Consider the following 24,172-nt stretch of genomic DNA (forward strand, 5'->3'; position numbering starts at 1 on the left):
GTTTTTTCCCATTTCCATTCTTCCTTCTTTCCTAGACATTCCTCCCTTTTGAACTTGGTTTTCAGGCATACACTGCCCTTTTGATCATGCCTGCTTGATTACTCTAAGGAGAGACTACCTCCCAATGTTATATTATTTACCTTACAGACCCTCATGTTGTCTGACTGAAAATTTACCCATAGGAGTGACTTCAGCACCTGAATTCCAGGCTGTAGTCTCAGGAGTTCCAACAATCTCTAAACAACTAGTAAATCTGGTCTTTTTTATGATTTCAGTTTTAGTCCACATTTTCCTCCCATTCTGTCCAGTACTCCAATCCTTTCCTGGGAGGGTATATATAGTAGCTGATAACTTGGCATCTGGATTTGGGAAGGTATCCTCAGAGAATTTATGCCAGCTTTGATTGAAAAGGGCAAAATCATATGCATTTATACAAGGTCCTATAGCAAATTAGTAGCTATAAAATTAATAGCAATAAGTTGTCTACCTACCTGGTTAATTTACATCCTTCTAAAACTACTAGATGAAATCAGCTTTTGCTATTTGAGGTACAAGCACTTTTCAGTAATGTATTTAAATTGACTGACGTTTATTAAAATGGCATATACAATTCTTTCAATCCTACAAAGAAGATATAATTATCCCAATTTTCCACAGATGCTGCGTTAAGAAAGGTTAAGCATCTTATCCCAAATCACAAGTGGCAGACCCAGAGTACAGTCTAAATCCACCTGATTACGAAGTACACAATGTCTGAAGCATACTAGGCAGTGCTAAATTTGGTGAAGCCGTGGTTGCGGGGGGGAGGGAGGTAGTGGTAGAACTCTTGCCTTCCAAGAGGAGTACCCAGTTTATTTTATGAAGCATGCACCTTGTGCGCAGCACCATTCATCGGCCAGTGGAGACTTGTGAGTGCTTTTATGTTGCTGGCATACCCAGCACATTTCAGCAGAACTTTCCAGCCAGGGCTATAAAGAAAGGCCTGGCACTTTACTTTCAAAAACCAAGCAACGAAAGCCCTGTGGGTCACCACAGTCAGCTCTGCAACTGGTCGTGAGATGGCATGAGACCCAGCAATGTTTCAGGCCACTGGGCATGGTGTCTCCATGAATCAGAAGCCAGCTGGGTGGCATCGCACCACACTCAATTCGAAGAGCACTGGACCATTTTTCAAATTGGTTTTCTTTGGTGTTCTTTCTCTGTTTATGACACACTGCAATGGGAGACTTTTGAAAAAGAATTAGATGAAATTAGAGTTGCTGATCCTGCCGTCAAACCAATGTATGTGTGCTAAAATCAATACTTTAAATGTTGGGATAACGCTTACCGACATGCTCTGCACTGTGAATTAATACCACCAAGCCCAGCACCATCACTCTAGAGTTGCTTTTCCTTCTTGGTTCTGGTTCTCGTTCTACTTAACCACCTCACAAATATAAAAATGCAGCTAAGGAACAATTATAAATGTGTGCTGAAGGAACTAGTTCTTTTCCAAATGGATATGCAAATTCACAAATTGATCAACTTTCAACCGTGGTTGCCTTAGCAAAATGTATCCATGTTTTGTACTTTTTTTAACGTTAATAACCTACCCCAAAGTGGTTCTCCCTCTATATGTTTTTGTTGCTGAAATAGCCATCCATTGATACTCCAGGGCAGGCTTCTGCGCTGTAACCTACAAAGCTCACACGTTGAATTTAATCAAACGAAGACACCGTTTTCCTCCCAAGTTTTTATTATAAATTAAACTACAACCAAAGCCATAATTTTGAGACTGCAAAAATAACCTCATTCAAAATAAAACACCAGCAGAGAGTATTTTGGAGTGGATCCGTCTGTCTTAGATGTCCAAGTCCCGGGGATAAAACAAACCCTGAGGTATGTGTGGATTATTTCTGCAGCAGACCTGGCTTAGGATCCGAGGGATGTCCGGGAAGGGTGGTAGTGGGTTGAAAGCATGTATCTACTGAGCAGTTTCCCTGAGTGGCCTAGAATACTGGAACACGAGTCTGCTCAGACTGGGGTGGAGGTGGTTTGTAATGCCCTTGGCAACTTGAAACTTTCAGACTTCAACAATGGCACCCACTGACTAGAGAGTTTTCAGTCCTGTAATCACAGTGAGTTATCATTTCCTGTGAATGTGTTCACAGCCTGTAAGCAGGCTACCTTACTGAAGCTGAAAAGAAGGGAGAAAAATGCAGCCGTGGCTTACACTGCCTTAAAAATAATAAAAGGGGGTTTGTAGAGGTGCAATCGAACATATGTATTCATCATTCCTTAATCCCAGATCATCAGTTTACAATCATTGTCATTCTGCCTAGTCCTTATGCCAGGTAGGCCTCCCTTCTTTTTCTCTGTCTATTTAGGTATCCTCCGTGGAGACGCTGACACAGTTCTGAGAGCAATGTTTTTATGCTGGCTTGTTTCATTGGTTCATCCAAGTCTAGGTCATCCTTCATGTTCTCATTATTTATTATTCTGAACCGGTCTTTTGACACGTTCGCTCATCTTAATAGCATCCGTTTTGGTGAAATCCCTATGTCACTGCCAAGTTGAGCTTTCTTCTATGCTACCTTGATGAGATGGCTCTGTATTTTGATACATGAATTACATTGGTTCCAGGTAGGAACCTTCTCCCTCTTTAAGAGTCACCAATCGCATCCGTCTCATTCACACCTTAGCTCCTAAACACTTAGAAACAAACTTTATTGTTCACAAACTTCTCATTTTCCATTAGATGCTACTCCCTTAATGTCCTCTCGATGTTTCTTCTTGCCCCTATCTCTACCCCGCTTTCCGCCTACTTGAATTGCCCCGCTGGCAGATTAGAATTTCTGCTAATCAGAGTAGAACAGGTTGCCTTTCCCCTCCAGCTTTACTGCTTAAAATTCTGACTATCAAGGATTTTTATCTAAATATTACTTCCCATTTCTTGTATTTTCTAATATGTTACAATTGACTGTATCACTGGGGGAACTGGAATTAGACTGAATTACTAAGCTTAACTCATAAATGTAGAACAAATACAAAAATGTACCATAAAAGAGAAAAAAAGGCTAAATGAACCCAGATTCTGTTTCTTATCCACTTTAGCCTTATCATCCAATGACCTTGCATCCAAATGAATTCTCACCAAGCATCCATCACTGCCTACAGTCACAAACTGGCATCAGGAGGGGGCAGGGGAACACAAAACAAACAAACAATCCTGCGTGTTGCACCTGCCTGTTGAAAGCACATATTGCCCAAAAAGACTCTTTCCTCATAACAGTAAGCGGCTTTTCTTTAAAAGGTAATTATATGTGTGTCTAGCACAAAAGCAGGTTTGGGATTGTCATGCTGTACTATGGCCTTTATTCAGCTCCATCTCAAAAGTTTAGAGCATGGGTCGGATTTTTCAAAGTGAATGCGAGGCTCTAGAGCTACGCATCCTGAAGGAATAACATGAAGAGGGAAGCTATCCCTGTGCCGTGGATATGCCATGCATCATCCTAACAGTCCAGATGAACGAGAGGCGAGGGAAGACCGTAGAGCAAACCACGGTGGCTAGGAGGAGGCAAAAGAGGAAAGAATCGGAGAGGGGATGGGGAAAAGAAAAGCAGGCAGAATAAAACCAGAAGGGGGCCTGCGTGAACCAATGATGAGCGAAACAACCAACTCAATTCTCTGTTCCCCAGGGTGAAACAGGACCCCAAACAAGGTGCCTCTCAGCTAGCAACATAGAATGCTCTTCCCTAAGCTCCAGTGCCTCATCAGAGTACTTCTGATGGATGGCCACTGAGTCTTCGGGATGGGGCAGAGGGAAGACTTGCACCCAATGGAGCCATCGTGACACATTGGAAGAAATTACCTTGGTACAGTCAACTTTCTATCATACTGACTTGGGGTGTTTCACCCTCAGAAATATGCAGAGGATACAGTCAAAATCAGAGATGGCCCCGCAGAATTTGCCCTCTTTGCTCAGACCTCTTCTCAGCAAAAAGAAAAGTGAGTAATTTTATAAACAACATTCTAGAATGTAAAGAAGAAGAGGAAGAAAGATAAGGTGCTCTCTCTTTCCAGTCAAAATTTCCATTTGTCCTTAGACAATAACATTCATTAAAAGAATCATTCCATCTAGTTGTTTTACATGGAAATTAAAGCCTTATTTCTTACAAATAAACATCAGCTCATACCGGGGGACTAAAAGAAAGAGTGTGCTGACTATGAATGAGAGAGGGTTCAGTGGCCTCAGGTTATTTTATTTTCACTACAGAGAAAGACCTGCGTTTTCTATAACCGTGATAGGCTATGGAGGAAGAGTTAGAGACCAGGAAAGGGAAAGTGGAAAATTGATGCAAGGTGATTCCCTTGAACTGATATAAACCATGTAGATGGACGGTAGTATTTATAAGGCTAACTTCCAACCACTTTTGACACTGAAATGAGTTTGGAACATCATGTTCCAAATGTCTATTCTTGGGATCACAGTTTTGAAGAGCCGCTTAGGTGATTCCGATTTGCCACTGGGATTGGTAATGTACCGAATGCCACACAGGGAAGTGTAGGAGGTTCTTTGAGAACCCATTCCATAAAAAGTGTTGGCTTCTTTTAAAATGGAAACATGGTGCTTTTGTCAAGCAAACAAGTACTAAGTTCTTCACCAAGCGACACTGGCTAGTCCAGACACACTCAGTCATATCTGGGGGAACAAATGGAGTTCGGCCCTGAAAGGTTTCCTGCATTAACTGAGTGCTTTTCTTACCTGATAGTGCGCCTGGGCTTGCTGCGCGGAGTTCAAGGTGACATTGCAGAGCTTGCAGTACAGGGGCTTACAGAGCTCCTCCAGGGCAGAGTCTGGATCCCCTCCCTTCGGTAACTCTGCTTCCCCGGGCAGAGGCAAGGAAGCCTCCTGCCCAAAACTCTTCTGTGGCGGAAGCTGCAAGGTTCCTGTCGACCTGGTGGCCACTGACATAGGAAGAGACGATGAGGATCGCTTAGGTGTAGGAAGCCCGGAGTGTTGCAGGAGGATCATTAGGTTGGAACGCCTGGGGCATAATCCAGTGCACAGTGAGAAGTCTTCCGATCTGTAGCAACAAAAGAAAGAAGACTCGCTTTCAAACAAGTGCCTTCAGACTTAGCAACACAATGTGTTAAGACTGCCCACTGGGCCCCTTTTTTTCCTTCTCCACACCCATCCTTATGGCATCTTTCTCGTTCATCTCACCTAGCAGACTTTCACTCTTAGTCCAGGTGGACCCAACTGTCCTTACACTGAGAAAGGCTTTCTAGGTTTGGCTTTATTTTGGTTGGCCCAGCTCCAACTGCTGTCCCTCCGGCCCCAGAACATTAATAGCTTTGCATCGGGGCTAATTAAATCTAAAACTCACGTGGCTGAAATGGACATCAAAGGTCACCTCATTCAGACCCCTTTCCTCGGGCACACTTACATTCACACTCTGTTCATGTTAATCAGGCACAGGCAAAAACAGCATCAACTACTAAGACTCTTCGCCATTGTCTCTTCTCCATCTAAACTAGTCTTTCTGTCCCAATTACGGCCAAAAAGAATGAAATGAAAGAGTCACATCTCTCAGGATGCTTAAAGGGGTTACAGGATTAACTAAAAATTTCAAGGCGCTCTAGGAAAAACTAACCCAGAGTTGAAAGATGCAGGAAATAAATGAAAATGTTCCTTCTCATCAACTAATAATATTTAACTACTCGGACAAAGGATTCTTTGCAGCGGAGATGACAAACAGATGGCCCACGGGCCATACGCAGCCACAGAAGGGCTACTTGTAATATATGATGTTCTGGTTTGCTTTCACTGTTTCAAATTGAATTAGTTGACAGCATTAAAAATTGAGAGACTTCTGGCTTCTCTTGCTAGAGGGAGGATTGGGCAATGCCTCACCCATGTGCCTCCATGGAGATCGATGAGCTACTTCTGAGAGGTACAGCCTCCTGTCACCAGGCCTGTCTTCTCCACCTCAGACCCTATTCAACCTGCTCCCTGCAGAGCCTTGATTTTAGGACTCTGCATTACACAGCCTTAGATAGTATTTATGAGTCCCTTGTAAAGGAACAAGATTTTTTCTGCCTCTAGATGCAAATTATCTGTGGGCCCACATGCACACCAGCAGATACAAATTACCAAGTAAATGAGTAACAAGGTAACGGATCACTTGACCATCAGTGCCAACAAAATGCCACCCCCGTCTTGAGGTTATTTCCTTGCTCCTTTTTATTAAAAAACGGATGGCGCCTAATCTGGTTCCCTCAGAAAGGAGGCAAGATGTTCTACTCCCTCTTTCATCTTTATGCATGAACTCTCCTGCCTCCTACCCAGATGGCATCTTCTAACCATGAGCATCTCAAAATGAACCACAGGACACAATTTCAGTTCCCAAGATGCTAATTCACCCAAATTGAAATGCTTCTTACAAAATCCACCATTCTCCCAATCTTTCAACATTATTAAAACCTCTTTTCTTGGTCAATAGTTTGTGGCTATTTCAAGCTGCTAAAATGTTCAGCTGAAATTTTCCACCCGCAATGGAAATGTGTACATTTTTTAAAGCAGTAAGAGATTTGCTTCAATCAACGAGGTACACTCTGAAGTACTCTCAAGTAATGGCTTTTATACTAGATTCGGGATCAGGGGTGGGGGCAGGGAAGCAGAGGAAACCCTTGCAAAGGGAAACCAATGCAGTTATGACCGTGGTATTAACTGATCGTCATACTGAGAAAAACAATAATATCAGTTGACTCATAAGCAGAAGTATGCTGCCCATATCTCTGAGAACATGATGGTAAAGAAACATAAATCTGGAACAATTAAAAAGTCAGGTTCTCTATAATCATGCAACTCAATTCAACCAAGCCAACATACCCAGAAGGCAAAGGCTGAGGTGAGCATGGTGACAGAGAAACTAAGGAGACAAAGACCACTTAACACACAAAAAAACGTTTAACTAATTATAATAATTCACACTGTTGAAGGGCCACATGACACCTGTCCTAGGCCATACTGATGCAAAGCTCCTCCAAACGTGCTGTTAGTTCAGGAACGAGAAGGTAAACAAAGGTGCAAAGTATCTACATGAAAGATACGAGCAATGGAAAGAGAAAAATCAACTGCCACCAATTGCCGAGACATGTCTGAACTTGTTTTTTGCCAGCTCACTCCGACTTGAGGAAATCCCGTGATGTGTCTCCCCGAGTGTAGGCCACAAGTTTCCATAAAAATAAAAGCCATTCTCAAAGCACAGGGGTACCAACGTACACACCCTCCCAATTCAATGGAGAGAGCCACTGAATTATCATTTTATCTGCATAAGCTGTAGAAAATAGCTAGGTATTCAAAACTGATTTATGCTGGTAGATCCAGCAGTCAAAATAGTAATGCCAACAAAAAAACCTATACATCACAAATATATTTTTTATCACTTGGCTTACAACAAAAATGACCTTAAACTAGCATGAAATATGAATCTAGAAAAATAAAAGCAAGGCTTCATAGGCTACATGAATGGTGGACTGCTTAATTTGTTCAGCACCTGCACAGATGGAAGGTTGATGTAAACAAATATTACTCATCTTAAAAGCCGTTCTACTTGATCCCAGAAATGAAGGGTTGATGGTGCTTAAGGAAGAGATTGAGGGGGGAATCAGAGCTTCAACATGCACCCTGCTTAAAGAATTAAATGCCAAAGCACATTTAATTGCCCTGATTGGACTGGGGCCTACTTTGCCATACAGTATCAAAGGCAATTACATTCTCATTTGGAGGAGAGAGATCAGAAGAAAGGAGCAGCACACCGGCCCCTCCGTCTCTCCCTGGGCATTCGGTGCGCATTACTCAGCGATCCTCAGAACACAGCGAGTGGGATGGGGGGACTGCGAGGATCGGCGGCGACCAGGTTTATCATATAAGGAAGAATGCGAAAGAACGCCAGAGCCTGGGGGGAGAAGAGGCCTGGGTGAACTGGCAGACGTTTGCCCACCTCGGCCCTGACGGCTTCGGATGCTCGGGAACGTTGTCCCGATTTGAGTCCCTCTACTCCCTCTAGTTCGGCATCGCCCCCAGACACTTTGCATTCCGAAGAGACACTTTGCATTCCGAAGATGAGTGTGCAGAGACAGGCGCGCGCGCACACACACACACACATACACACACACACACACACACACACACACACACACACACACACACACACACACACACACACACACACACACACACACCCTCCAGCCCCCTCAGGATGCCCTCGAGGAAGATGGGATCGCCGCCTCCCGCGGGGCCCGGGCAGCAGCCGGCAGCCGCGACCCAAAGGGTACACGTGAAAGGCGGGGCCCAAACAAACACACCGACGCGGCGCGAGCCCCTCGCGTGCAGGGCAGGTGGAAGGGCAGCCTCCGAGGGAGCCGCCGGTGCCCGGCGCTCCGGGGCTCGTCCCGCCGCCCGCCCGCACTCACCGGAACCCCGGGACGCGCCGGGAGGCTCGGCCCCGCGGCCGCCCGGGCCCCCGCCGCCGGCTCCGCGGCCGCTCGGCCGGCTCGGCTCCGCCTCTCCGTGCGCAACTTTCGCGGCTGGCCTCCGCCGAGCCCCTCCGCGGCCAAGGACCGACTGTCAAAAGTCAGCGCCGGCCCCAGCGGAGGAAACAGCTGCAGGAAGTGACTGCGGCACCGGGAGGCGGCGGCCGCGGCGGCGGCGGAGAAGGAGGAGACTGGGCGCCGGGACGGCGTCACCACTGCGCATGTGCCGGCCGAGCAGGCCCGGGGCGGCGGGGCTCCCGCATCCCGGCCGCGCGACGGTGAGCGGCGCGCTGGTGTGCAGCCGGCGGGCGGAACCGAGGCCGCGCGCCCAAAGGCATCCTGAACCCTGGGCGCGGGTCCACGGCCGGAGCGCCGAGAAAGCTCTCGCAACTTGGATTCCTTGTCAGGGGCGCCCCATCTTTTCATTGCCACTCCGCCTTCGTTTGCCGGTGGCCGGCTATGGTGGTTGGGTGGAATTGCGCAAATGCCCAGGATTCTTTAACCTGCTGCCACAGGACCTTAAAACTGCACACGACACGCTGCACCTTGTTGCCATCCTTACCCCAGGATAGAGGGGAAAGAGCAAGGTTGCCTGTTTAGTCGTCTTCCATCTCACACAATCCTGTCCATACAAGCGCTCCTGCCCTCTTCCTTGCGATACAGTGAAAGGAGATGGCGTTGCTAGGTGCTCTGGGTTCGATTTGGACTCGTAGTGACATACATATACATACATAAACATACACATAATCAGAACGAAACACGAGCAGGTCCTGTGCCATCCTCACAAATTTTTGTTATATTTGAACCCATACTTGCAGCCAACATCGATCCATCTCTGAGAGCCTTCCCCTTCTTTGTTGATCTACTTTTACCAGCCAGTGTCCTTCTCCCGATGTCCTCCTACTTTACCCAGCCTGGTGGTCCCCCGATACATCCGATCAATGTACATGACTAGGCGAAGTCGACATCCTCGCTTCTAAAGAGCATTCTGACTGTACGACTTCCAAGACAGATTTGTTTGTCCTGCTGGCAACTCACAGTCCAATACTTTCCGCCAATGCCACAATTCAAAGGCATTCATTCTTCTCAGTCTTCCTTACTCATTGTCAAAATCTTATATGACCACAATTTTTTTTTTTAAAAGTAATGCTGCTGAAAGCCCCTTCCCTCTCCTTTTCCTGTGCCTTCTTTACCACGACCACCACTTGGCCCTGTCCAGACCAACTTTCTACCCATCCTCCAAGCATTAAACCATGTGTACTCACTGGGGCCCATTCATGCTTCTCAGTCCCCTGCCTCTGGGTTTAGTTCGGTCTTTATCTTGAACTTGTAATGCCCTTTCGCCCACTCTACATTTCCTTTGAAGCCTCTTCTTTAATGAAGTCCGTTCTCTGTACCTTTGAGGGCACACTTAAAACATATTGTACTGTAATCACTTAAGAGAGATCTAATGCTGTGGATTGAATTGTGTCTCCTCAACATATGTGCTGTACAACCTAACACTTCCTGGTCCTATGCTATCCTCACAAGTGTTCTTGTGTTTGAGCCACTGAGTTAATTCATGTCCTTGAGGGCCTCCTCTTTGTGGCTGTCCCTCTACCAACCATGAAGTCCTTTTCCAGGGACCGGTCTCTCCTGACAGTATGTCCCAGGTATGTAAGATGAGTACGTAACAGAGTGTATAACTTCTATACATGTGATGATGATATCCTGTTTGGGAACAGGGTTTTGTTCGGTTAATGAGACCCCATAAGAAAAATTACATCTTCTGCCTTTAGAACGAAAAAAGTCACAGTATTGAGTCTAAGGTCAATCAGTATAGTGTGTGTCTTCAACCACTCGTTTTTTAAGACAGAAAAGGAGCAGAGCAGGTCTAGAAGAAAGAGGAGACAACCTGGAGAAGATGCAGGCCGCATGGAAATCAGCAAGTCACTGAGGAATTGAAACTGTAAAAGGACAAAATCCTTTTCCCACAGTCATCAGAAAGCCTTCCCTGAAAGTGAGTGTCCTGACTTCTTACTCATAGCCTCCTAAATGTAAGCGAGTATTAAATACTGTGCGTCAGCTGAGGTTCTGCTCCATAGGTTTCTCAGTCTAGGGTTCAGAATGTAGAAACAATCCCTGCATGGAATCTTAACCATTCTCATGGAGGGAAGACCGAAAGGGCTGGTAGGTGCCTGCAAAGCCTCCAAGAGTTTCTCCAATGCAGCCTGACAAGTCCACGCACATTCCATTGACCAAAGCCATTCATATACCCAAATCCAAAGTCAGTGGAAAGGAACACTACTGTTTTCATAGGTAAATCACATAGCAATGAGTATTATGATAGTGAACTTTTAGGTCAACTTAATTGGACCAGGAAAGTTCTCAGTGATTTGGCAATTAAGGTCTATTAACCCCCCATAATGTGACCTTACAGAATATGATCAACTTCATGCTCTACCCAAAGTCAAAAAGGAGAGAACTACTACTCCGTATCCACAGACTATGTGGTTTATCTGGTCTGATCCCATTTTCACAGAAATGGGCTTTATCCTTTGTGATCAACATCCTTGTCTCTCACGCTCAGACCCTGACCCATGGCATCCACTAGAGCTGCTTCTTTACTTGCAAGCATGAGAGAAGGCACTCAGAGTATTTTGTCTTTGGCCACTAACCTCTGATTTTCAACCCAAATCACTCTTTCCTTCCCTTTAAAATCTAAAACACCACACAAATATCAAGTTAAACAAAATAATCTCAGATATTTTAATGACAGTTTAATTTTTTTACCTGAAAATAAAATATGGAGACAGAGTGGGGAAATAGAAATAGCTATGGCTTCATTTTTTAACATCCCTAAATTTCCTTGATTGCAAAAAAGGGTTAAGTAACAGTATTGTTGGTACCCATTGCTGTGGCGTCAAGCAGAGAGACCCCAATTCTCTCAGAGTAAAATTGTGCTCCGTATGGTGTTCAGTGGCTGATTTTTCAAAAGATCACCAGGTCTTTATTTCAGTGTGCTTCCAAGAAGGTAGACAGCTATAGACAACACCACCAACACATATCCCAAAAAGATTATAGGAAGCCATGGGGAAGAGACCTGGGGACACAACCCTGTCATGCTTCTACTGGCCTGTGATCTTCCTGCATCACCATCATTGTGAGTGGTAACATGAATCTGAAGAGGAATTTATAGACTAGTATCAGACATACGGACTAATATCAGACGTATGGGTCTCAATCTAGACTGAGCTGGGATGTGTTCTCAATGTGAAATTGTTATTTGATATAAAGCTCTCTCTCGTACACATAGATGAGTGTCCCTGGATTTGTTTCTCTAGTCAACACAGTCTTACACATCGCCACAACCTAAAATTATAAATGGAAGTAGGGACATGCTATTAAAAGCTGCAAAATTTGTGGGGCATCAGCCACTGTGCAGGAGAAAATAAAGAGAAGCAAGAGGGCAGCCCCCAGACCAGCACATATCTGTAGCTATCAGGAACTCACTTGAAATCTCAATCAATCTCAGAACAGTAATTGAAATGAGAACAAAACTAGAGGAAGTTTACACCCAGCAAGAGCACATTGGACAATGGGTACCTGGAAAGTTCTGAAGAGACTGAAATAGGTTAGGCCCATAAATTATTAGAACTCAAAACTCTAAATCCTTCCACAAACAGAGGAAACAAACCTAAAAATAGAATATATAGATAAAAAGAAGATGTGCAAAATAGAAGATTGGGAAGAGTCAAGAGAACTCAGAAAGTAAGACTCTACTTTTTTTAATACTACATGAGGAGATTGAAGAAGGGATTACAGATTCTGCAGTGAGAAAGGTATTCTAAACCACCTTTCTTTTCAAAAGGTCAGGAAAAGTAATTTCACTGGAACGTGAATACAGAAAAGGAACGAGGTTTCAATGGGCTAAAGTTTCCTCCCCTAAGGATGTCCAACTTCAATCCAATCACCAGTAATTATTAATGTATCTTGATTTCATGCTTTATCAATGTCAGACTAAAGAGATTTGTAGAATTCTTCAGTTTCTTCATCACTTGCTTTAGTGGCTGAGGTGTAAATTTGACTAATACTTGTACTAACTGGTGTTCTTTATAGTCATATAGACATTATCTTATCACATGCAGCATTACGATTCAAGACAGATCTTGAAATAATCTTATTAATGATGAATGCAATGCCATTCCTCTTCATTTGTCACTCCTGTCCTAAAAAGCCATAGGATTGTTGAACCCACAACGACCACTACCAGTTCATTTCAGCTCAGGATAGCAGTCTTTATGTAGTCCTTGTTAACTGTTAACAACTTCCAATTTCCCTAGATTCATAACAACTTCCAATTTCCCTAGATTCTTCATACATTCTACAATCTGTTTTTGCTGGTCTTTTGCTACTATTTCTTCTCCTTTTGAATCATGCTCCAGCAGCAAATGGTACTCCTGAAAGCCTTGTTCGGTCTATGTCAATAAAAATGAAACAGACCCCTAATGAAAGGAATTGACAGAGCCACAATGGACTCAAACATAAAGAAGGTTCTGAGGATAGTGCCGGGACAGGCAGTGTTTCATTCCATCGTACGTGGAGTCACTATCTCAAAATAACAACAACAACAGTAAAAAAAACTCATTGCCATTGAGCCGATGCCAACCCATAGTGACGCTATAGGACAGGGTAGAACTGTCCCTGTGAATTTCCAAGACTGTAACTGTTTATGAGAGTTGAGGTAGTTAGTTTATTGTGCCAACCTGGCCGATAAGCACACGTGAGGTTAATTGAAAGGCGGAGGGATAAATGCTCAGTAAGCCTTACCTTTCTAGTTCTTGGATCTCTTGCTTTCTGATGGTCAGACCAGGGTGCAGCTGCGTTAGCCAGTTCTCTGCTTCAGCTTGTAAGGCTCACTTCCTGCAAGACATCCCTGAGGAGAAGCCACATGGACCAACCCAGATGCAGCCCTGGGTGCTGGAGCAGTTGTGTGGAGACCCCTGCCAGTGCTGAGATGCTTCCACATTTACTGACTTGGCTTTCCTCCTGCAGTCGGCATCATTGGGTGTGTTTTGTGTGGATTTTGTGAATTGGTGTTGGATGTATGGGCAATTGTTGAACTTGTGGTCTTGGGCAGCACTGGGTTGGGATGTTTTCTTGTTGTGCACTTATCCTTTATATGAAATTCTCTCTTATACATATGAGTTTCTGTGGATTTGTTTCTCTAAGGTACCCAAACTAACACAGGTATAGAATGCCTCTTCTTTCTCTTGGGGAGAGGTCGGTGGTTTTGAACTGCTACTGAAGCCCGAAGTATAATCACTATGCCACCTGGATTTCTCATTGTCACTATAAGTCAAGGGGTGGGGGCAGGGAATGATGTTTTCTTGTTATTTGCCTACTTCTGTACTTTTGCCCACTTGGGGTTTTTTCCTTTATTGTTTTATCTTTGCTTTTGTTTTGTTTTCTTCTCTTGTACTGCCTAGTAGGAAACAACAACTGTACGCACATGGCCCAGTCACACCCAGACCTCCTGCAACCCTACTGAGTGGACTAGGGCCACCACCCACTCCTGTACCCTTGATCATCAATAGACAGCAGCCAACACACCCTCAACTGTGCTACACAAATAGTGATCAGAGAATTGTACACTCACTTATTTTCTCTCACACCCACCAGGATACTGATCGTGAATGCTTACAAAGAACATAACAACAAACAATCATCAATTAAATAAAATTAGAGCATCACCGCAAGGTCTCAGAAACAAAAGGCAATTTCAGTTCACACAAAGAAACTGGAATGGCTGAAACACACAGGCAAAATACAGAGCCATAAGCCCAGATGGGGAAGAAATAACATTAAATTTTCTGATAAGATATTTAAAAGAATGGTAATTAGGTACTTTCAATAGCTTGAGAGAAATATTAAGAAAATTGCAGGTGACATCAAGGAAAACACAGAAAATACTTTAGAAGTCAGGAAAATACTATAAAAACAAACTTATGAAATAAATGAAAAATACACAAATATCAAATAAGTCTAATAAGAAGTCTGTGAGATACAGGCAAGAGGAATAACTTATGTGTGGTTGGAATTCAAAAACATGAAAAGACTGCAAAAAGGATGGAGAAAACTGTAGAAGGGCTGTTGGGAGAAAAATTCCTGAATATTGTGAATGGAAGACGATATCCTTCAAGAAGTTGAATGAACCCTCACCAGGATAGATCCCAAGAGAAAATCACTAAGGCATATCGTAATCAAACTTTACAAAATCAAAGACAAGAAATGAATTCTGAAAGTGGCTCAGAAAAACTGAAAGGTATCTACAAAGGAGAATCAGAAAGACTAAGCTCTGACTTCTCCGCAGAAAACATGCAGGCAACGTAATAACATACAAAACTTTGAAGGAAAAATGTTGCCAACCAAGATCCACACACTCGCAAAATTTTCCCCAAATTAAAAGGAATTTGTAAAACCCAATCTTACAAGAAACAGTAAATGGACAGAGAACCGACAACAACAGGCAAGAACCTGAAAGGAGCATAGATGACACCACCACCTCAAAGTTACCCAAGGAATAGACGTAGCCAAAGTAAAACAAACCAACAATTAGGCAACTAGGGATATCGAAGGGTAAAATAAAAATAGGCAACCAGGGATATCAATTTGTAATGAAGAAAATTAAAAAGTAAATGGAAGGACGAGTGGACTAGTATTGTTAGAGAATAGAGAAGAAGTTCCCAATGGAGAAGTCAAGTAATGTCAAGAACCCCACTGAAGGGGAGGAGCTCTAATGCAGTAGTGGGTTATACATTGAATTGCTCTCCATAAGGGCAGTGGTTCAAACCCACCAACTACCCATGGGAGAGCTCGTCTACTCCTATAAATATTTAAAGTCTTGCACACCCAAAGGAGCCACTCTACTCCATCGTAAGGGTCACCGTAAGTCAAGAATCAACCTGATAGCAGTGACTTTGGTGTTAGCTAGTGAAGGGGAAGGCAATAACCAATAGGAGGGAAGAGGATAGAGAGTTATGGAAGTGGGGGTGACACGGGGAGGAGTGCAGAGTTAAAGGCAATGCAGGTCATATACACAATCCTGCAGTAATGGTGATGCATAGACAGGGGAGATGCATGGATAGACATGAACTATGTGGGTGTGGGAAGGAGACTGGGAATGTAGATATATACTTGACAGAGGATATTTGTGCATGAGTATTACTTACCTTTGCTACAACTTTATCCATGATATAATGGAGCAAACAGGGGGAAAGATTATGAAATTTTCCAGGACATAATAAGGTCCCTTGGGTGAATGAGTCACTTGGCCTGAGGGCTCAGAGGCAGAATCTTGAAGGACATCAATATCCATTGGCATAACACAGTCCACAAAAATCTATATCCAACTTTGATTAGTGGTTGGGATCTTAAAAGATTGTGAAGAGTCATTTAAGGTGCAACCATTGGTTCAAAGGAAATAAGAGTGATGGAAATGCAAGATCTAATGATCCAATGGATGAATGGACCACACGAATGTCCATCTCCACAACCCAGAGACCAGAAGAACTACATGGTGACCAGATTCACTACCAACTGCTTTGCAAGGTATCATATTAGATGGTCTTGGTAGAGTAGGAGGAAGATGTAAAACAAGACTCAAAATTACAAACAAAAAAGATAAAATGTGCCAGTTCAATAGAGAGTAGTGGAACCCTAAAGCCAATAGGCCTTGGTCACACCTTCAAGTCTAGAACTGAATTCAAATATGTGGCTCAGTGTTCACCCAAATAATAGGTAAGTCTGTAAGAGAAACAAAAACACCAGGGAGGTATACACTCCTTAGAATAATCAGCCATTTGGGATCAAAAGGGCAATATTTACTTAAAGACACAGTTCAGAAGAGTTAGGAAGGATATAAAAATATAGACAGGAAACACAAGGAGCACACAGTATGGATGATTCTACTCGGGGGAAGGCAATGAAAGAGATGAAATAAAATGTGTATGAATCATTGAATGTAAAAGAATTATCTGCTCTGTAAACTTTCACACAATTTGTAATAAAATGATTCAAGAATGTACATCTTCAGTGGAACTGAATTTATGTTGTATGTGTATAGATTTTCACTTATATCATAAGAATTTTCAATATATTATCTTAGGAAGTGTCACTTTTAATGACTCCATCTTTCAGTCAATGCACTTAGTCTAATTTACACATTCACTTTTCGTTAAGGATTTTTTCCAATATTTCACAAAAGATTAAAACCAGTCCAGTGATATTAATCTTTGCTCTTACAGTTCGATCTGAAGTTCAGATTGGTTTAATTATTATGAATGAGTCGTTAGATCATGAAATTACTAGAGAAGGCGAATAAAGACTTTTTCTTAAAAACACTTTAATGGGGGCTCATACAGCTCTTATCACAATCCATACATTACTCCATTGTGTTGAGCACATTTGTACATTTGTTGCCATCACCATTCTCAAAACATTTGCTTTCTACTTGAGCCCTTGGTATCAGCTCCTTGTTTTTTCCCCTCCTCATGAACCCTTGATAATTTCTAAATTATTAATATTTGTTCATATCATACACAGTCCAATGTCTCGCTTCACCCACTTTTCTGTTGTCTGTCCCCCAGGTAGGGGAAAAATAGGGCAATCCTTGTGATCGGTTCCCCTTTTCTACCCCACCTACCCTCAAGCCTCCCAATATCACAACTCTCACCACTGGTCCTGAGATATTCCTCTGTCCTGGATTCCCTGTTTTCAGTTGCTATCTGTACCAGTGTACATCCTCTGATCTAGCCAGATTTATAAGGTAGAACTGGGATCATGATAGTAGGGGGGAGGATTTATTAAAGAACTAGAGGAAAGTTGTATGCTTCATCGTTGCTACCCTGCACCCTCCTCTGTGCTACCCTTCTTCCATAAGGGGATATCCAGTTGCCTACAGATGGGTTTTGGGTACCGACTCTGTGCTCCCCCTCATACACCATGATATGATTTTTTGTTCTTTGTTGCCTGATACCTGATCTGTTCGATACCTCATGATCACACAGGCTGGTGTGCTTCTTCCATGTGGGCTTTGTTGCTTCCCTGCTAGATGGCTGCTTGTTTCTCTTCAAGCCTTTAAGACCCCAGACGCTATATATTTTGATAGCTGGGCACCATTAGCTTGCTTCACCACATTTGCTTATTCACCTGCTTTGTCTTTAGCAATCCTGTTGGGAAGGTGTGCATCATGGAATGCCAGTTCATAGAAGAAAGTGTTCTTTCATTGAGGGAGTACTTGGGTGGAAGCCCAATGTCCATCTGCTACCACAGTACTAAACATATATATATATATATATATATACACACAGATCTATTTCCCATCATCATATATAAATATATTTAGGTATGTACAATGTTTATTTAGACTTCTATAAATGTCCTTTGCCCTACTTATTTCCTATTGCTTTTCTCTTGTCCCACTATCAAGCTCAGCCTTCATTTGAGTTTCAGCAATTCCTTTCTGTTAAATTGCCTTTGATCAAGCCCTACCAAGCCTCCTATACCCCCACTTGGTCATGGTAAATTATTTGTTTTATATACTTTTGTATTCTATTGGCCAATATTTTGTTAAGGATTTTTGCATCGGTGTTCATTAGGGATATTGGTCTATAGTTCCCGATTCTTGTGGGGATCCTTGCCCGGTTTTGGTATCAGAGTTATACTAGCTTCATAGAAGGAGTTCAGGAGTTTGCCATCTTGTTCTATGTTCTGGAAGAGTTTCTGTAGGATTGGTTTCAGTTCTTCCCTGAATGCTTGGTAGAATTCGCCTGTGAAACCATCTGGCCCAAGGGATTTTTTTCTTGGTAATCCCTTGATAACTTTGTCTGTTTCTTCTGTTGCTATGGGTCTGTTGAGATTTTTGACATCCATCAGGGATAGTCTAGGAAGGGATTGTTTTCCCAAGAATTTGTCCCTGTCTTCCAAGTTGTTGAATTCATTGGAGTACAGTACTTCGTAGTACTGTGTAATTATCCTTTTGAATTCATTAGGGTATGTTGTAATGTCCTCTCTTTCATCCCTCATCCTTGCTATTGAAATTTGTTCCCTCCTTTCTTTGTTCAGGTTTGCCAGTAGTCTTTCTATTCTATTTATACTTTCAAAGAACCAACTTTCAGCAGCATTAATATTTTCCATAGTTTTCTTATTTTCCGTCTTCTGAATCTCAACCTTGATTCTTATTATGTCTTTTCTTTTGCTATTAGTAGGATTGTCCTGTTGACTCTGCTCCAGTTGCAGTAAATTTTGTGCCAGCATATCAATCATAAGTCTCTCTTCCTGTTCCTTGTGTGCATGTATTGCTATGAAACTTCCTCTGCTATACATTCACTGTGTCCCATAAGTTCTGGTATGTCGTGTTCTCATTCTCATTGGTTTCTAGAAATTTCCTAATTTCATCTCTGATCTGGGCCAGTAGATACTCCTTTTGCAAGAGAGTGTTATTCATCCTCCAATTGTTTGTTTTTGTTTTCTTCATCTTCCTTTTGTTGATTAACAGCCTTATGGGACAGTGATTAGAGAGAGAGGTCTATACTATATCAATGTGCTTAAATTTATGCAGATTCACCTTATGCCCCAGCATGTGGTCTATCTTTGCATATGTATCATGTGGACTTAAAAAGAAGATGAATTTTTTTGTCTTTGGATGAAGAGCTTTGCAAATATCCATCAGATCAAATTGTCTAATTGTAGTATTTATATCTGTAGCCTCCCTGTTGAGTTTCTTTCCCTGTGATCTATCTTTTCAATGAGCCGTATATTAAAGTCACCTATTATAATTGTTGAGACTGTGATTTCTTTTTTCACCTTTTGATGTGTTTGGTTGACATATTCAGCGGGTTTCTCATTCAGGGAATATATGTTTACAATGCTTAGGGGTTCTTTGCCTACCATTCCCTTCAGCATTACATAGTGTCCTTCCTTATCTCTTTTTATGGTTTGCACTTTGAGGTCTTTTTTATCTGAGATTAGGAATACAACTTGATTTTTTTGAATTGCTATTTGCTTGGTGTACTTGTCTCCAGTCTTTGATTCTCAGCATACTTTTGTCTGTAGTCTTGAGATGTGTCTCCTGTAGGCTGAGATTGATGGGTTGTGTTTCCTAAGCCAGTCCGCTAGCCTCAGTCTTTTAATGCCTAAGTTCAGTCCATTGATATTCAGAGTTATTATCTCCATCTAAGGACTCTGTGATGTCATCTTATACCTTTTGTGTTGGGTATTTTCCTACTTCCCTTTATTGCGTGTGTGTGTGTGTGTGTGTGTGTGTGTGTGTTTCATTCTTGACTTCTTTCCACCCTAAAGCCAATGCTATCTTGGGGTCTGCTTTCTTTTTGTTGCCCTCTGGGAAGGGTTGTTCCATGTGCCGGTCTATAATTTATGTTTGATGAGTGCTCTTCTTCCCATACTAGGTCAGCAAGGATTTTTGTAGGGCTGGGTTACTTCTAACGTATTCTTTGAGTTTTTCCCTTGTCTGGAAAGATTCTTACTTTTCCCTCTATCTTGTTAGATAATTGGGCTGGGTAGAGTATTCTTCAATTTTTGGAATATGTTACTCCACGCTTTTCTCTTCTACATATTGTCCACTGATATGTCTGAGCATATTCTTATTTGGGAACCTTTATCTGTGATTGCTTGTTTTTCCCTAGCTGCTCATGATTTTCTCCTTTTCTTCAAAGTTGGATAGTTTAACTATTATGTGCCTTGGTGAAAATCTTCTTGGGAGTTCAGTCTAGCTGGTGTTCTTTCAGCCTCCTGAATGGTTGCCTTGTTTTCATTCATTAAGCTGGGGAATTTTTCCTCCAAGAATTCTCACTATTGTTGCAGATGACTTCTTTGTTGTGTCTTCCTCCAGTAATCCAATTATTCTGATGTTGTTCCTCTTCATAGCATCAGACATAAATCTTTTTTTTTTCAGCTTCTCTGATGAGCTTATTAGATTTTTGTTGGCTTTTTAAAAAATCTGCTTGGCTGTCCTCAAGGTCACTAGTACAGTTCTCCGCCTCCTCCAGACAATTGGCAAAGTCCGTGAGTCTGCTATTGGTTTTTGTTTTCTCCTCCCTAAGCTCTTGTATTTCCCTTTGGTATATGGTCTTTATCTCCACTATCATTTAATCCTTTTTCTATACTATTTCCCTCATATCCTCTATGACTCAAAGCAGCATTCTGAAAATTTCTTTCTGTGGCAGATCGATGTCTGCTTCTATGCACATTGTTAGGTTCAGGACTTCTCTTGCCATTGCCATTTGTTTCTCCTATTTTTTTCATTGAGATTTTTGGGGCTGATTGCTGTTTGTGTTGTGTTGTTTTAGAGGAGCCAGGTATCATTTTCCAGGGAGTCGAAGAACACTGGCTCTCTCTGGGAGATTCATAGGAATGCTTCTTCATATTCCTGCAGCTAATTTCTCTATGGAATTTGTCTACCACTTTATTCTCCTGTGGCCTTTCTCTTTCCTAGTCAACAGTATTCTGTTATTTGGAGGGCAAGTTGGATGGTCCTCTCAGGGGACACTGGTTGGGTAGTTGTGGACCCACAAGGCTGGTGCTGTACTGGTCTCACAAGAAGCCATGATGGTGTGACCCACAGCAGCTTGGGGTGCACAGAGGGCATGCAGGGGTACCTACTACAATGGGAGTGCCACTGAAGGCTGTTGGGTAGCCCGCTATGGTGTAGAGCACTGGGAATGGTGGACAGAATTTCCATGGTCAGGTAGATCACTGCGGAGGTTGGGCAGAGGATCCCACAGCAGTGTGGAACATTGACAATTGTTTTCCCAGTTGCCTTAAGTCATGAGCAGGAAGAAGCTCCCTCAGTCATGCAGGTAGGTTTTCCCCCAAAAGAAATGGGTGGGATTTCCCCAGCCACATGTTAAGCACTGCAGAGGGCAGGGGGGAAGAATTTCTACCAGAGGAACGTGGGTGGGATTTCCTCTGGTATTAGTTGGGCAGGATATCCCCTGGTGGGGGTGGATGGGTTTTCTCGGACCTCAGGTTATGCTGCAGAGGGTGGATCTCTCCCAGCTGGGTAGAGAGCAGGCGTAAATGCCCTAGGATAAGGCGAGTGTTCTAGAAGTCGACAGTGGCATGTAAGAGTAAAGGGAAGAGGAAAAGAAAAAAAAAAACCTGCTGAGACTGTGTGGGGACAGAGAGAAGAGAGGGAAACAAAAGTAACAGTATAGCTGAGACCCGATCATGACCATGGAGCTGGAGGGGTTTAATCCCTGCCCCGAGGTGGCAGCAAGCTGTGACTGTGTTGAGATAAAGTCCCTGTGCCAGCTCCAAATGATCCCAGCTTCGGCTGAGACAGTGGCGGAGCTAAGGTCAAATCCTAGCCAGCCTCCACTGTGGTAAGCCAAAAGCCCCTAGCTCCCCAAAACCTAGTGGATCTGTGCCTACTTATCTTTATGATGCTCTTCTTGTGACCTGGCAGTGTGGAATTTCCCTCTTAGTAACTCTCCCGAGCTGATTTCTGTGGAGTCTCTCTGGAGTCTCTCAGTCGCCATCATCCTGGAATTTCCAGGAATAAAGACTTTTTAAGCTTTTAATAAACTTTATAAATTGTCTTCTCAACACATTGACACACTCAACATTCCCACTAGCACTGAATGTTTACACTTCCCTTTTGAGATATATACACATATATATATGCTCTTTTATTATGAATTAAGTCAAGGTTTACTGAACAAATCAGTTTTCCATTCAAAAATTCATAAAAATCTTGTCATGATTGCAGCCCCTATAATATCACTCACTTATTCCACTTCCTATCTGTTTCCCAATTCTTTTCCTCCCTCTTTCCTATCCCTTCTGAAATGTATCTTTGGGTAAGTGCTGCTCGTTATACCTCAAATGGTTGATTTTTCTAAGAATTAAATAGCTTCTGTCTATGATTTGGCTCAGAACTTAGCCATGAAGGTGAGTAATTACAAAACTGAAGAATGGATACGAGGCATATTCACAGGGAGCCCACCAGTCTCTAAATGAACAGTAAGCCTGGTATTTTTTAAATAATTTTTTTACTAAACTTTTCTACCACTTTGTCCAGGACTTTCTTATGTGAAACATTTTAGAGTCATTGGTAGTGGTAACTGGGCACCATCTGGTTCTTCTGGTCTCAGAGTCATAAAAACTGAGGTCAATGGGGCCCATTAGGTCATTGAACTAATTGTTTAAATGTGCCTTCAACTTTCTTCTCTACATTTTACTCCACATGGGGAAAAATCAATAGTTGAACCTTACTTAGTTCAACCTTAGTTGAACCTTAAGAACCATGAGTTCTTAAGACTGCCATTTCCATTGTTTTTGGAGACGGTATTATGCCAATTGACCTTGGTGTCCCTCAGATCATGGCTCCATGACTCTTTCCCTCAAGGAGTTTGGTATGTCTAAGCTTTCGTGAGTGTGCTCCCCCGAGGCTCTACCACATTATGGATATATGAGCAGCAGAGGTAAACACACATTTAGAAATAACCTCTGTTAAACCTATTTATATCCATGGAGCATTATGTATGTACATCTTCCAAGATTTGTTGGTTCTTCTGGCAGTCCACAGTACTTTCATTGTTCTTTACCAGCATCATAAATCAAATATATGAACCAAATTCATTTCTAATCTTCCTTATTCATTGTCCAGCTTTCACCTGTATATGAGGCAATTGAAAATACAATGGCTTGGGTCAGGTGCACCTTAATCTTCAAAGTGACATCATTGTCCTCCAACACTTTAAAGAGGACTTGTGCAAAAGATTTTCCTAGTGTAATACATTGTTTGGCTTCATAACTCCATCTTCCATGAACATTGTTTGTGGAATCAAGCAAAATTAAATCTTTGACAACTTCAATCTTTTCTTCACTTATCATGCTGTTTTCTATTAGTCCAGTTGTGAATAGTTGAGTTTTCTTTACATCTAGTTGCAATACATACTGGAGACTAGGCTAAGTGCTTCAAATCCTCCTTGCTTTAAGCAAGCAACTTGTGTCATCTGCATTAGATTATCAACAAGCCTCTTCCCATCTTGCTGCCACTTCCTTTTTCATATAGTCCAGCTTCTTGGATTATGTGCTCAGTATACAAATTCAATGAGTGTGTTGAAAAAAACAACCTTGACACATACCTTTCTTGATTTTTTTAAGTTGAGATTTTATTTAGTGATATGATTGTATTTAGTGAGATAGTATTAGAGGATGATATATGTTTTTGGAGGGGCGTTGGTTTTGCTTTGTTTTCTTTTCTTTTTAAAATCATTTTATTGGGGGCCGCAAAACTCATCACAGTCCATAAATACATCCATTGTGTCAAGCACATTTGTACATTTGTTACCATCAGCATTCTAAAACACTTTCTTTCTACTTGAGCCCTTGTTATCAGCTCCTCATTTTTCCTCTCCCACCCCCTTCTCTCACGAACCCTTGATAATTTATACATTATTATTATTTTGCCATGTCTTACACTGTCCAATGTCTCCTTTCACCCACTTTTCTGTTATCCGTCCTCCAAGAAGGGGGTTATATGTAGATCCTTGTGATCACTTCTCCCTTTCTACCCCCAACTTCTTTCCCTTCCTGGTATCACTACTCTCATTATTGGTCCGGCGGGGGGGGTGAGTTATCTGTCCTC

General features: G+C 42.4%; 1 protein-coding gene across 1 annotated transcript in view; it reads right to left on the reverse strand.

Annotated features, from left to right (window-relative positions):
* Positions 1–8,685, reverse strand: part of ZMAT3 (zinc finger matrin-type 3) — a 41,632-nt gene extending 32,947 nt beyond the window's left edge. Inside the window, exons 1-2 of the mRNA XM_075556060.1 lie at positions 8,461–8,685; positions 4,745–5,066 (exon numbers count right to left, since the gene is read on the reverse strand). Of these exons, the coding sequence (XP_075412175.1) occupies positions 4,745–5,014 (270 nt within the window). The 5' untranslated portion in view covers positions 5,015–5,066; positions 8,461–8,685. The remainder of the gene's footprint in view (positions 1–4,744; positions 5,067–8,460) is intronic.
* Positions 8,686–24,172: the final 15,487 nt, after the last annotated feature.

Source organism: Tenrec ecaudatus, chromosome 8 (genome assembly GCF_050624435.1).
Source record: "Tenrec ecaudatus isolate mTenEca1 chromosome 8, mTenEca1.hap1, whole genome shotgun sequence".
In the NCBI taxonomy this organism is placed as follows: domain Eukaryota; kingdom Metazoa; phylum Chordata; class Mammalia; order Afrosoricida; family Tenrecidae; genus Tenrec; species Tenrec ecaudatus.